Here is a 12,650-nt window from a genome sequence, read left to right as displayed (position 1 = left end):
TTCCCTCCACCCCTTGTGTTCATGTGTGCTCTGTCACGAATAAGAAAGTAATCATAAAAATTTAAAATCACATTCTGTCTGGGCAGATTTGGAAACCCGTTTTGTAGAGACAAGACATTCCTCAATATTTAACACTAAAGAGTTAGACCAGAGAAGGCAGAAAGGACTTGTTAGCTTAAAGAGAGCAAACCATGGGACACAGGAAGAGAGCTTCATTAGGGTCAGTCAGAGGCAAAGGTGTAATCACTAAGAGACAGCCAGCGGAGCCATGGTTTTCCTGCCTCAGAGGCTCAGGTTAGCTGGTGGCATGATTTACCCGCACTCAGTTTGTGGGTGCTGGTTAAACCCTCACCTAGCGCATTGGCTGTTTGGAATCAGGGACTTCATTTTCTGTTCTCCTCTCCCCACTCATTCACACTTCTTCCTCTAGTGCTTCAGCCATACTCTGGTGCCCAGCCAAGATTATGTGTCACGCGGATTCATGTTAATAACCAGCTCATAATTCCGTTGTGGCTTTCCCTGTGTCGTCGTTGCCCTGCCTGGCCCTGGGCGGCTCCCCCACTGTTGGGAGTACTCAGGGACTGCAAGATCCCAGCATCTGTCCCTGGTGCCAGACCTTGCCAAGCCAGAAAGCTGCTGTCCCAGAAAGAGTCTCATTCACCCAGCAACCAAACCCAACCCAACCAAACCCAACCCAAACACGGAGGGTGGGCGTCGCCGCTGTTGTTCCTCCGCAGCAAGGAAAATAACACGCAGTTACGGAGTTTGCATCCAGGCCGTCACCTATACATTAGGTGGTCCTGAGTTGGGCATTGAGTACCCAAGTGTCCAGTTATTATTTGAAAAATGGGAGACTGTTTTAACACTTGACGGTGATAATCATTTTGTAATTACTTAGTAAATGTTAACTGTCTTTAAAAATCATTTCGTTCGTAAAGCTAATATATATGCGGGCGTTGCGAGGTAAGGCGTGTCGAAGAAGCAGAAAGCATGGCCTTGCCTTCCCGTTGACTAGGGTGAGATGAGTAGGTGTCTTAAACCCTGAGGTATTTAAATGGCATTTCTGGTTACTTACTGAGACCCCCCCCCTATGCTTCCTTCCTTGTATTTCTGGGGAAGAGGTGGACTCTCTTTCAAATCTCTTTTCCTTTGGTGCTGTCCAGAAAGGAAACTGTTGTTTCTGATTAGTGAATCATTTTTCCTGAAGCTCACTTTTTAAGTGAGTTACTGGGAGAACCTGAATGTGGAAAATGATATGACGTTGAATGAATCAAGCCCTGTGCTTGATTCATTTTGCCTGGCATAAATATCCCCTCTGTCCCTTAACTATAAGAGATTGCAATTTCCTTGCTCAGGGCTCTTGGGGTCATTCTGGAAGACCCTCCCGTAGAGGTTTCATGATGCAAAGGGCAGTCTAAAACCTTTTCATTCTAACCTGTGTTCAGACGCTGAGCAGAGCCTTAAGTACTTAATACATGCTCACAGTTCTTACTTGTAAAACGTTCTGTATATATGCTGGTTTCTTTTACTGTAAGTCTAAAGACTTCTGGAGATAGGCTTCTCATCCTTCTTTGCAGTTCTGGAACTTATTTTTTAAAAAAAAGAAAGAGAGAGATTTAAACCTTCAAAGCTATCTTGAACCAAGTGAGGGAGATGTCAGGTTGGGACCCCAGCTGCTCGGTGCAGGTCTCAGTGTCCCAGGTTTGCCTCTGCTCTTCCCCACCTCCCCCGTGCCCTTTCCCCAGCTACCTCCTGTCTCTGCCCATAGAGAATGACACTGAGGTCTCTATTTAAACGGGAAAGTTGACAGCTGTTGTGCTTGCCAGCAGAGCTCTGGCTTTGGTGTGTGTTTTGTTTTTTACTGTGACATTTCTGGCTCTTCCAAAATGAGAGGACTTGGGGAGAGGCGCAGGACGAGAGTGGAACATTGCTTTGATTCTGGTGAGCAGAGCGCTAAATCCAGCCTCAGACTGCGAAAGCCGTCAGTCCTTTTGAATGTGGCAGGAGACGACGACTACCTGATAACACCTTGCACTGGCTGGGGCTGGTTCCTGAGAACCCACAGGGGTGGCCAGGCATCTTATCTGAGGAGCTTTCTGCTGGGACTCCCTGTACCCTCGTCTGCCTCACTACCCTCCCTGGCTCTGCACAGAGGCAGCCTGTGGCCCTAGCTACAGACTGCAAGGTCATTGTTTGTTGACCCAATTCCTAGTGTCTTGGGCTTTTCTATTTATTGATTGGTTTATTTATTATAGCCCAAGGAGCTATAATAAATACCACCAGGCTAGTATACGTCCACTCATCCCCTGCATGTGTCTGTAGAGGAATGTACATATTGGGGACAGAGAAGCCAGTGTGTTTGCTCAGAACCATGAGCCTGAAGGTGGGGGACCACTTTCCTCCATATTCCCCAGATGGTTGTAGAACAAATCAGTGTCTCCTCCAGCCTCACAAAGGGCCTGCACTTCCAAAAGACAGGGGTAGGGGCAGGGAGTTGAGATGAGGGAAGCGGTCAACCAACTCCTCAGGGAGGGCAGAGGGAAAGACCTGTGGTTTCAGAGGGGCTCATGGTGTGGCAGTGTCTGAGCTGACCCAGTCCTTCTCATTTCCCCCTTGCAGTTGGAGGCCCACCTCCCCGCTAAGTGCCTCTGCATAGCACCGGCCCCTGCCCCACACTCACTGGTGCCACTGCAGCGGGACAGGCCATGGCGGTTCGGGGAGGTGCAGCACGACCCAACGGACCTGCTGCTGGGAACAAGATCTGTCAGTTTAAGCTGGTCCTGCTGGGGGAGTCCGCCGTGGGCAAGTCCAGCCTCGTCCTCCGCTTTGTCAAGGGGCAATTCCACGAGTACCAGGAGAGCACAATTGGAGGTGAGTGGGTCTCAGGCCTTGTGTGGGGGGATGCCGCCTGCCATAGAGACAGATCCATCTAGGGTGCAGCACCTCTTCCTCATCTGGGCGCTAGAATCAAATCCAGCAGCTGGGCTCCGTGCTGGAGTCCCAAAGAGCAATGCTAGAGAGAGTTAACTGGGAACCGCAAACTGCCTTCCCGTCCTGCTTCCGCCTCTTCCCCGTTTGGACTGGGCTGAGACCTTGACCCGCCCTGGGGGAGAGAGGCGGCTCTGAATCTCGGACAGGCCTCCTTACAGTAAGGGGTGGAATATGTGCCGGGTCCTCTCCTACTTTCCAGAATGGGGAAGGGCCCGGTGAGTCGGAGCTGGGTGACAGGCTGGTGTTGCTGACCTTTACCCTTTCTGAAGCTCAGAGCCTGGCGTTGATTCCTCAGTGGTCAGCAGTTAGGATGTGAGTAAGGGTCTGGACTCCGCCTCCTGCCTCAGAGGCCAGTAAAGACCTCCAGAGGCGAGGGCCAACCTTGGCCTTGAGTCATCCCTTCTCTACCCTCATGGTTGGTAGGAGGTTTCTAGGCAGCTGGGAACAGAACAGGCCGTGTCAGCAGTCTTCCTGCTGCCTCCTCAGCACTGGGTCAGGAGCTGCAGAGGGGAAGTGAGGCGTGGCCCGGGCCCCTCAGGGAGGTGGGGGAGGGCACACCGGGAGAGCGGCCTTCTGTATGGAGCTGGTGGGGGCCTCTGCTGGCTCCAGGGGCATGGCAAAGGGGACTCCCACCTTCTGTTCCGGCACTGGGCCTCCTCTGAAGCATATGCACAGCACCTGTGTCTCCTGTCTAAGGTTAGGTCACTGTTCCTTGAAGGCCAAGCCATAGGGTGGCCTAAGGGAGGGGTGCGTGTCAAAGCAGGGGTGGTGGCTAGCTAAGTGCCTGAAGGTGGCAGAGGGCCTGGGAAGCTGGTCACCCAGGAAGCCAGTCACCCAGCCTCAGGCAGGCAGTGGAACAGTGCGTACTCCCCAGCTAGCCAAGTGGGTGAGAGTGTCCTCAGGAAAATGAAGGTCAGTGACACCTTGGCGGGAGCAAACCGAGAGACAAGAGATGTCTCCAGCAGGGCCGTTCGCTCTCAGGCATGAGAGAAGGAGCAAGAAGAGGAGTGAGGGGTTCACCCTTCGTGCCCGGAGTCAGGCTTTGCTGGACCTCACCTCTCCTGGCCTATGCTGCGGTCCTCTTCAGAGAGTGGGCCCTACACCTGCCCTCACTGGGTGGGTCTGTAAAGCCTATGCAGGCGCAGCCCCCAGACATGTTCACCAAGTACCAGCCCCACCTGCCCCGCTTGGGCCCGCTTTGGCTGCTGGGCTGGGGCTTCTCTGTGCACACCTCAGCGGCAGGCTTCTAAGTGCCAGAGCCTGGAAGCATCTGTATGCGTGGAGGGGTGGTTACTCACTCGTTCTTGCTTGTGACGCCTCTCTCTCTTGCAGCGGCCTTCCTCACACAGACTGTCTGCTTGGACGACACAACAGTCAAGTTCGAGATCTGGGACACAGCTGGACAGGAGCGGTATCACAGCCTGGCCCCCATGTACTACCGGGGGGCTCAGGCTGCCATCGTGGTCTATGACATCACCAACACAGTAAAGACTTTCTCTTTCTCCTCTCCCTGCCTTTTGTCTTTAGAATTCCCAGGAATCGGGTTATTAATGCCCCAATTTCAGGCCTGGACCCTCTGTTCTTGTCGGGGGGAGGGGCGTGGATAGACTTCCCCTGTTGTCTGGGGACACCGCACCAGAATCTGTATGTGATGACATCTTAGTTACCTTGGCTGTGCCAGCCCAAGCCTCTCTAGTGAGTAGCCGTGGGCAGAGGGCCTTCCCTTTTTGACATTCTGGCCCTGTCTCCTCAGGATACATTTGCACGAGCCAAGAACTGGGTGAAGGAGTTACAGAGGCAGGCCAGCCCCAACATCGTCATCGCCCTTGCGGGTAACAAGGCGGATCTGGCCAGCAAGAGAGCTGTGGAGTTCCAGGTGGGGAGACGGGCAGAACTGGGAGATGGGGGAAAGCTGGCTCCAGTTAGCCTCCCCGGGTTGTTCCGGGCCTCTGCAAAGGGCCACGCTAGGAGCCAGCAGGGGAGCTCTCACCTGCCGCCCTCCCAGGACCCATGCGCCAGCCTGGGAGGAACTGTTGCCTGCCTCTCTCTTGTTCTTTCTCTTTGGCAGTGGGGGCTGTGTGTGAAACTCATAAACTGACTTTTTAATTAAACTTAATCCAGAAAGAAATATTTATATATTATGTGTATATATCCATATAGACACATACATACACAAATATATTATATATTATATATATTATATATATGTACACACATATATTTTATATAGTAAATATATATAAATTATATATATTTTTATATATATATATATGAAAATATATATGTACACACATACATATATGTTGCCAGAGGGCACATGTACTCCTGCAGAGAGAGAAAGTACCCCCAGTGGGACATGGTCATACCACACAGTCCTTTTTTGTTCATTTCTCCATCCTGTCAGGATTTTGGGCATGCACACATATGTGCCTGGCATGTTTTTTAGGCCACCAAGGCTAGAATCCAAACCATGTGTGAACAGCCATATGAGACCCAGGTCAATAGTGCATACACTTAACCATTGCAGACAGGGTTGACCCAATATATACCTTTTAAATACATGCACACAGTAAAATTGAAACAATGTAAGAAAGTGTATAGAATGAAGTTTAAGCATCTTCTTCTTTTTTAAAGAATTATTTTATTGGGGGCCAGCAGATGGCATGGTGTGGTCAAGGTGCTAGACACTCTCACATGGCCAACCACGGTTTAAGTCCTGGACCTGGTGGCTTCCTTGCTCACTTTCCTCTTGTTCTCTCTCTGTCTCTGGTCAACTTAAACATGAATGAATAAATAAAATTAAAATTAAAAGAATTATTTTATTCAACTTTATTTATCTATTTATTTATTTTTAATTTGACCAGAGAGGGACAGAGCAACAGAGAGAAAGAGAGAGAGAAAGTGAGAAAGTAAGCCACCAGGTCCTGGACTCAAACCATGGCTGGCCATATGGGAGTCCAGAGCCCTTAACCACCACGCCACCTACAGTCCCAGAAATTTAATTGCCTTCTTACCCAGAAAAACTCAGCCTCTCTCCCCCTAAGTTCCCAGATTTCTCACCTTTTCAGAACAATGCACATGTATATGAATCCCTTTCTATACTGTATAATTTATTTGTTATCAGTCCCTAACTGATGGACTTTAGGTTGTTTGTAATTACAAACGACTGGAGACAGTACTGCAGTCAACATCCACAAACTTCCAATTTTTGTTGAAATGTGCAGGTGAATGTGCAGAAAAACTTCCTAGAAGTATTTCCTAGCCTAGTGATTTTGAAGCAGAAGGAGGCAGAGAGACCTAGGGAAACCTGAGTTAAGTCATCTGCGGTTTGTGCTGTTTGTGAGCTGAAAGAGGCTGTATCCCAGTGGGCTGACTGAGGGTGTGGAGCAGATGTCTTAAGGGAACCCAGAGCAGGGAGGCCTTAGGCCTGAGAACCCACTGCATTGTCCAGCGGTCTCTGTTGTATATAAAACACTGTGAACATCAAAGATTTTTATCCTGGGCCCTGGCCCCTGCAAACATTTCTATCCCTTCCTCTTTCTCACCTCCATCCGAATCAGGAAGCACAGGCCTATGCAGACGACAACAGTTTGCTGTTCATGGAGACATCAGCAAAGACGGCAATGAATGTGAACGAAATTTTCATGGCAATAGGTAAGTTGCCTCTGCTCCCTTCCCTCCACCACCAAGGGCCTGTTGCTTGATTGCTGTTCTAAGGTGGGTCTGTGTGGTCCCTTCACCAACAGATCTTATATCTTTAAAAATTACTTATTTCTTCCATGAGCAACAAAGAGAGAGATAGCTCCCTCAAAAGGGTTGTTATTCTTTTTTTATTTTTTTTAATTTATGATAGAGTATGTGTGTGTACACAAGAGGAAGAGAGAAGGGCACCTTCCACAGGGCTTAGTCATACTGTGGTCCTCTTTTTTTTGGGGGGGGGGAGTTTTTTTGGAGAGTTTTTTGTAATAGGGCACATGCACTCACCAGAAAGACAGAGACGGAGAGATAGAAAGTAAGAAATCACCCCCTAGGGGGGATGGCCATGCCGCAATCCCTCCTCCTCCTCCTCCTCTTGGGATCTTGGGCACACACACACACATGCACCTGGCGTGAGTTTAAGCCACCGGGTCTGGTGCTCAAACTGCAGTTGGCTATGTGGGAGTTCAGCGACATAGCCATTACTCTAACTGCTGGTCCTATGCTGTAGTCCTCTTCCTCCAACCCTCCACCTCCCCAGGATCCTGAGAAAACATGCACATGCCCAGCATGTTTTTAAACCAGCTGGACAAGGGATTCAAACCATAGTCAGTCATGTGACTTCCAGCTCTACAGTCCAGTACACTACCAACCATTACTATGTCACAGAGGCTGGGCAGGGATTTGACACTGGATCCACCTTCAGTTAGCCCTGGCTCATGGGCCAAGTGTGTGCTGTGTGTATTCTCTAAGCTTGAACCAAGAATCCTCCTGTGTAGGATTGCCTCGTAGAACATTGTGTTTACCTCTTTGCCATTGTTGGTCCCTCCTTCAGATTTTTTTTAAGAATGATTTTATTGAACTTTAATTAATTAATTAACTAACTAATTAATTTTAATTTGAGCAGAGTGGGACAGAGTGAGAGAGAAAGTGAGAAAGAAAGCCACCGGGTCCAGGACTCGAACCTGGGTTGACCATGTGGGAGTCCAGCGGCCTTAACTACCATGCCACCTGCCAGACCCCCTCCTTCAGGTTTTTAACATTCCAGTAAAATAATTTTCTTCATTGAATTCCCAGAGATAGAAAGTTCACCACAGGAGTTTCTTTTTTTTCCCTAAAGAATTCTTTTGTTTATTTTAATTTGACCAGAGAGGGACAGAGTGTGAGAGAAAGAAAGAGAAGAAAAGTGAGAAAGCAAACCACCAGGTCTGGGACTCAAACTGTGGTCGGCCACGTGGAAGTCCAGCACCTTTAAGCACCACACCACCTGCCGGCCTCATCACCACAGGAGTTTCTAAAGCCTGTGTCAGAGTCTCAGTATTTCACTCTCGCACCCTTTAACGTGCTGCCCATTTCACAGCCTGCCATTACCAGACTCTCCCCACCACTTTGTAATTTATTACTATCATTACCCTTAAATTTGCTATAGGGCAGTGCGTGCTTACCAGAGAGAATAGGCAGGGAGTGAGAAGGCACCCCCAGGTAGGATAGCCACGCCACTGTTCCTTCCCCTCCATTCTTCTCTTGGGTTTGGGGCATGCATAAACATGTGACTGGCATGTTTTTAAGCCACCAGGTCCAGGACTCAAACTGTGCTGGCTGTTGGCCATGTGAGATCCAGCTACCTTAACCACCACATCACCTGCTGGCCTGCCACTTCTTAAGAATTTTTTTTTAAGAGAGATTTTTGCTATAGGGTGCATGTGCTCACTGTAGAGACAGAGAGAGATGGAAAGATAGAAAGCACAAAATCATCACCTCCCAGCGGGATGGCCACACCACACAATCCCTTCTCTTCATTCTCCTCTTGGGATTTTGGGCACGCTGTGAGCTTCAAGCCACCTGCTGGCCTGCCACTTCTTAAGAATTTTTTTTTAAGAGAGATTTTTGCTATAGGGTGCATGTGCTCACTGTAGAGACAGAGAGAGATGGAAAGATAGAAAGCACAAAATCATCACCTCCCAGCGGGATGGCCACACCACACAATCCCTTCTCTTCATTCTCCTCTTGGGATTTTGGGCACGCTGTGAGCTTCAAGCCTGGGACTTGAACCTCAGTCAACCATGTGGGAGACCAGTGACATAACCACCATGCCACCATGTCACTGGTTGGATTCTTCTTTTTTTTAGCTTATTTGGCTCTAGAGTCATCCTGCCTGGGTTTAGATCCTTACTTTACTGCATGTGCTCTTCACAAGTTACTTAACTTTCTGGAACACTCAGAGTACGCCTGACAGAGAGTACCCAGTGTGTTATTGATAAATCTCACCGATGGACTGGTAAAGGCCAGATTCTGCTCTAGCACAATTGGGAGAGAGTATTGGAGTAACCCCACAAGTGTATTTCTCCCCTCTGTCCCAAACAGCTAAGAAGCTTCCCAAGAACGAGCCCCAGAATGCACCTGGTGCTCCAGGCCGGAACCGAGGTGTGGACCTCCAGGAGAACAACCCAGCCAGCCGGAGCCAGTGCTGCAGCAACTGAGCCCCCCCGTGCCTGCCGCTGCCCCCAGCTCCTCCGCCTGAACGACCCGACTGGAATCCACTCTAACCAATCGCACTTAACGACTCGGGCCACCACTGGGGGGCAGGGGGAGGGGTCCACCATGATTTCTCCATATAATTTTGATCCTAGGCCGGAGTGAGTTATTCCACCTGCACCTTTCTGTACAAATACTAATTCAATTTTAAGTCTTAAGTCACTTTTTTAATATATATGATCTGTTCTTCCCACTTCCTCCCCTTCTTCTGCTCCTCGAGTCTCCTCTGCTGGTAGGACGTGCTCCTTTCCCCCAGCCTTGTGTACCGGCAGGGGGCTGGAGCAGCTACCCTTCCTTCCCTCTTGCTGAAGGGCACACTCAGCGAGAGCACCCACATCCGTACCTTGTTTGGAGTGGTCTTGGTTTGGGGCTGCAGGGCAGGCCTTGGGGTCAGGGAGGAGAGAGGCCTCAGCTGATTCTCACTGGACTGCAGCACCCCCACCACCCCTGGCTCCCAGCTGGGAGACAAACCACAGCATTACCACAGCATTATGGTGACAGCCACGAACCCGTTGCCCACACCCCTCCACCCTCAGTCACCCTGACCTCTGGCTCTGAGCCCTGTTCTGACCAAATCACGATGATGAGTATTTGGGGGTGGGTGGGTAAGGGGGGGGTATATGAATATATAACTGCTATAAATTAATACTTGTTCTGACCAAATCACAATGATGAGTATTTGGGGGTGGGTGGGTAACGAGGGCGACTGGGAGGGGATGGAACCAACTTTTTCTGTATTTTGTATTGTATGTTTTCTTCAACATGTAACCAATCAGTATCTTGTCAATATAGTCAGCCGATCGATCGACCTCACACTTGTCTTCCTTGTCTTTCTCTGGCAGGGTTTATCAGACCGTGTGCTCTCTAGTTTACTGGAAGTTAATTTACAATGAACCACTGCCTCTTGTTAAATAGAAGCTTCCCCACTAATGTGAGAGGATGCTGGTGGTCATGGTAACCGAGAGAAAGAGGCCCTTACTGTTTGCAGCTCTCCTGGTGGAGGGGGGCAAGACTGAGTTTAAGTCTGAGGGCCCTGCCTCGCTTCTCCTGCCCCCTCCACCCAGCCCCCTACTGGAGTACACCGGGATGATGTGCAAGTCTGTATTTGAAGATATTTGGTCTCTGGGGTTTTCGGTCGGTCTGTACCAGGCCTGCGAAGCATTAGACCCTTGCCCTCTTGCCTGAAGTGGGAGAAACCTGATCACCTCTGACGGGGTGGTGAAGGCGAGGCTGCTGCCTCTGGCTTCCCTCGTGGTCCCCAACCTCAACATCCCCACACCAGGCCACGCTATCCCACCCTGGGCTCTTGGGGCCCTCTACTGGTCTGGAGGCCTGCCCAGAGCTCTGGGTACTCCTGGCCCTCTGCTGCTCCCTGCTGGAGCTGTTGCTCTCCAGAGGCCCTCTGTCCCCTCCATTTTCCCCACAGGCCTGATTTTTGAGGCCCACACCTTGAGGTGCCTTTCTTGCCTGCCTCGGCCGTGACACTAGTCCCCCTGCTATACCTCTGCCTCTCACCCCACCCCAGAAAAGACGACGGGACACTGTGCTGCTGCACACCACGGGGTTGTTTACTGGGTCAGGCTAGGTTGGAAGCCTTGGAGCTGTGGCTCCTGAATCTTGGGGACAGGCATGTTTGGGCTTCAGGGGGAGGCAGTGCCACCCCACACTGGCTTCGGACCCACAGCTGGCCAGAGGGGGTCAGGCAGCAGGTCATGGCGGTGGGATCCAGGTCGGGTGGCAGTCGCATTTGCCGGTGCACCTTCTGTGACATGTGGTATCTGCCCCTCTCCGGGTCGCAGCCCTCCAGTCGCCGCTGACCGGTCACCACCAGGCGTTGGCCGTCCACCCGTACCACCAGCTCCTCCGGGGTGAAGCCATGGGCATCCATCTTCACTTGGAAGCCGTTTTCCACATGGCTGTCATCCAGCACAGCTGCCGGCTGGTCCCTGAGCAGTCGCACTGGCAGTGTGGCCACCTGGTTCTGTTCAGCGAGGGCCACGCTGGGACGCCGGGAGGACACCCCGCTCTCGGAGAAACTGCTACCGACCCGCTGCATCCGAGTGAGCAACTGCTGTTCAAGGGCGCGAGGCCCGGAGCGCAAACCTCGGTGCACCGGCCGGGCGCGTGGCCGTCCTGGAGCGAGGACTCGCACGCGGACGCGCCTGCGCCGCGAGGTTCCTTTCACTTCTGCAAAGGGCGGCACAGTTCAGGGTCGCTGGCTCCAGCTTTTTTCCGGACCCTGAGTCTTTCCAGGCCCTTCCCCACCTTGGTCAGAGAGCCCAAGGCAGCTGAGGCTGACAGAACTGGATCGACTGAACGAGGCCAGACATGCGGAAGCCCCACCCCACAGCGTTACCCACGCAGAGCCGAGATCAGATTGAGCCGCTGAGCTGGAAGGACACGATCTTGCTCTCTAAGAATCAGACCCGAGACCAAAAAGCTCGTTCCCAGGTCATCCATTTCCAGGGCACCCTGCCTTTCCTTGGTCTTGCACAATCCCACCGGTACTGGGAGGTGGACCCATCCTGCTGGCTTCTTCACAGGGGTCTCCTTTGTGGCAGGCTCCGGGCTGGATTCTGGGACAGACACAATGGGTGGTGCTATTTCCCAAACACCGGGAGAGGTCTCGGCCCTCCCCTTCCTCAGCCCCCATCTCAGTAGCCCCTTTCGTGATGTCGTGACCATGGATATGCCTCTAGTGCTCAGTGTGCTCGTAATAAACTACTTTTGTTGAACTATAACGTACAGGAGAGCATACAGCCGAGTGTCACACCATCCAACTGCCATAGTTTGAGAAGTAGAACTGTTGCTACACTTAATCTCTAATATAGCTGCAGTCAGGGAGCCTGGAGGGTCAGATCCTTTGCAGGAATAGGCTGGGGGACGGGGAGGCAGTGTGCCAGGTAGCGGACCCCAAATCCAGGCCTGCGCATCCACCGGTGGGCATGCAAAAGGAAGAGCCCACGATTCCCCAAAGAGGCATCTGTTTACTAGTATTCTCCTTCTTGAACCCAAAAGTATAGCAATTACGACTCTCCAGGACGCTTTCAAGAGAGATTGGAAGTGAGGAGTCGTCAATTTTGGGTGATCATTCCGGCCTCTGTTGGCTGCCTATGACCAAGAGACAGGACAGAAAAGTCTGGAAGCTGGAAGCAGAGGAGCGCAACTGTAGAAAACTACAATTCCCATCATGCACCGGCGCCGTGACACCTGCGCACTGAGCGCCGGTTGCCCATGCGGCCCTAGGGCTGGGAGCGCGGCGCCGCGCTCCGCTGCGGGGGAGGCCATGGCGGAACCTTCCCAGGCCCCGACCCCGGCCCCAGCCGCGCAGCCCCGGCCGCTTCAGTCTCCAATCCCTGCCCCAACTCCGACTCCTGCGCCCAGCCCGGCTTCAGCCCCGACTCCGGCTCCCACTCCAGCCCCAGCTC

General features: G+C 51.6%; 3 protein-coding genes across 4 annotated transcripts in view; 2 read left to right on the top strand and 1 right to left on the bottom strand.

Annotated features, from left to right (window-relative positions):
• The window catches only part of RAB5C (RAB5C, member RAS oncogene family), a 29,728-nt gene extending 20,167 nt beyond the window's left edge, over nucleotides 1–9,561 (top strand). For both annotated transcript variants that reach the window (XM_006156006.3, XM_006156005.2), the window contains exons 2-6: nucleotides 2,620–2,871; nucleotides 4,324–4,475; nucleotides 4,745–4,867; nucleotides 6,552–6,645; nucleotides 9,052–9,561. In XM_006156006.3, coding sequence (XP_006156068.1) covers nucleotides 2,706–2,871; nucleotides 4,324–4,475; nucleotides 4,745–4,867; nucleotides 6,552–6,645; nucleotides 9,052–9,167 — 651 coding nt within the window. In that variant the 5' untranslated portion in view covers nucleotides 2,620–2,705 and the 3' untranslated portion in view covers nucleotides 9,168–9,561. The remainder of the gene's footprint in view (nucleotides 1–2,619; nucleotides 2,872–4,323; nucleotides 4,476–4,744; nucleotides 4,868–6,551; nucleotides 6,646–9,051) is intronic.
• Nucleotides 9,562–10,769: 1,208 nt separating this feature from the next.
• Nucleotides 10,770–11,298, bottom strand: HSPB9 (heat shock protein family B (small) member 9). Its single transcript, XM_006156004.3, has one exon. It carries the CDS (start codon nucleotides 11,276–11,278, stop codon nucleotides 10,799–10,801), a length of 480 nt encoding a protein of 159 aa, XP_006156066.1. The 5' UTR covers nucleotides 11,279–11,298; the 3' UTR covers nucleotides 10,770–10,798.
• Nucleotides 11,299–12,448: 1,150 nt separating this feature from the next.
• The window catches only part of KAT2A (lysine acetyltransferase 2A), a 9,906-nt gene continuing 9,704 nt past the window's right edge, over nucleotides 12,449–12,650 (top strand). Inside the window, 2 exon segments of the mRNA XM_027774776.1 lie at nucleotides 12,449–12,648; nucleotide 12,650. The exon segment at nucleotide 12,650 is cut by the window's right edge and continues 108 nt beyond it. Coding sequence (XP_027630577.1) covers nucleotides 12,509–12,648; nucleotide 12,650 — 141 coding nt within the window. The 5' untranslated portion in view covers nucleotides 12,449–12,508.

This window comes from Tupaia chinensis, unplaced genomic scaffold (assembly GCF_000334495.1).
Source record: "Tupaia chinensis unplaced genomic scaffold, TupChi_1.0 Scaffold000477_1, whole genome shotgun sequence".
Taxonomy (NCBI): Eukaryota; Metazoa; Chordata; class Mammalia; order Scandentia; family Tupaiidae; genus Tupaia; species Tupaia belangeri.
The sequence above is the reverse complement of the archived record's forward strand: the minus strand, read 5'-3'. Positions and strand labels throughout refer to the sequence as shown.

Excerpts from the sequence above, each read along its gene's own strand:
- HSPB9 (XM_006156004.3), bottom strand. The coding sequence starts at position 11,278 with ATGCAGCGGGTCGGTAGCAGTTTCTCCGAGAGCGGGGTGTCCTCCCGG.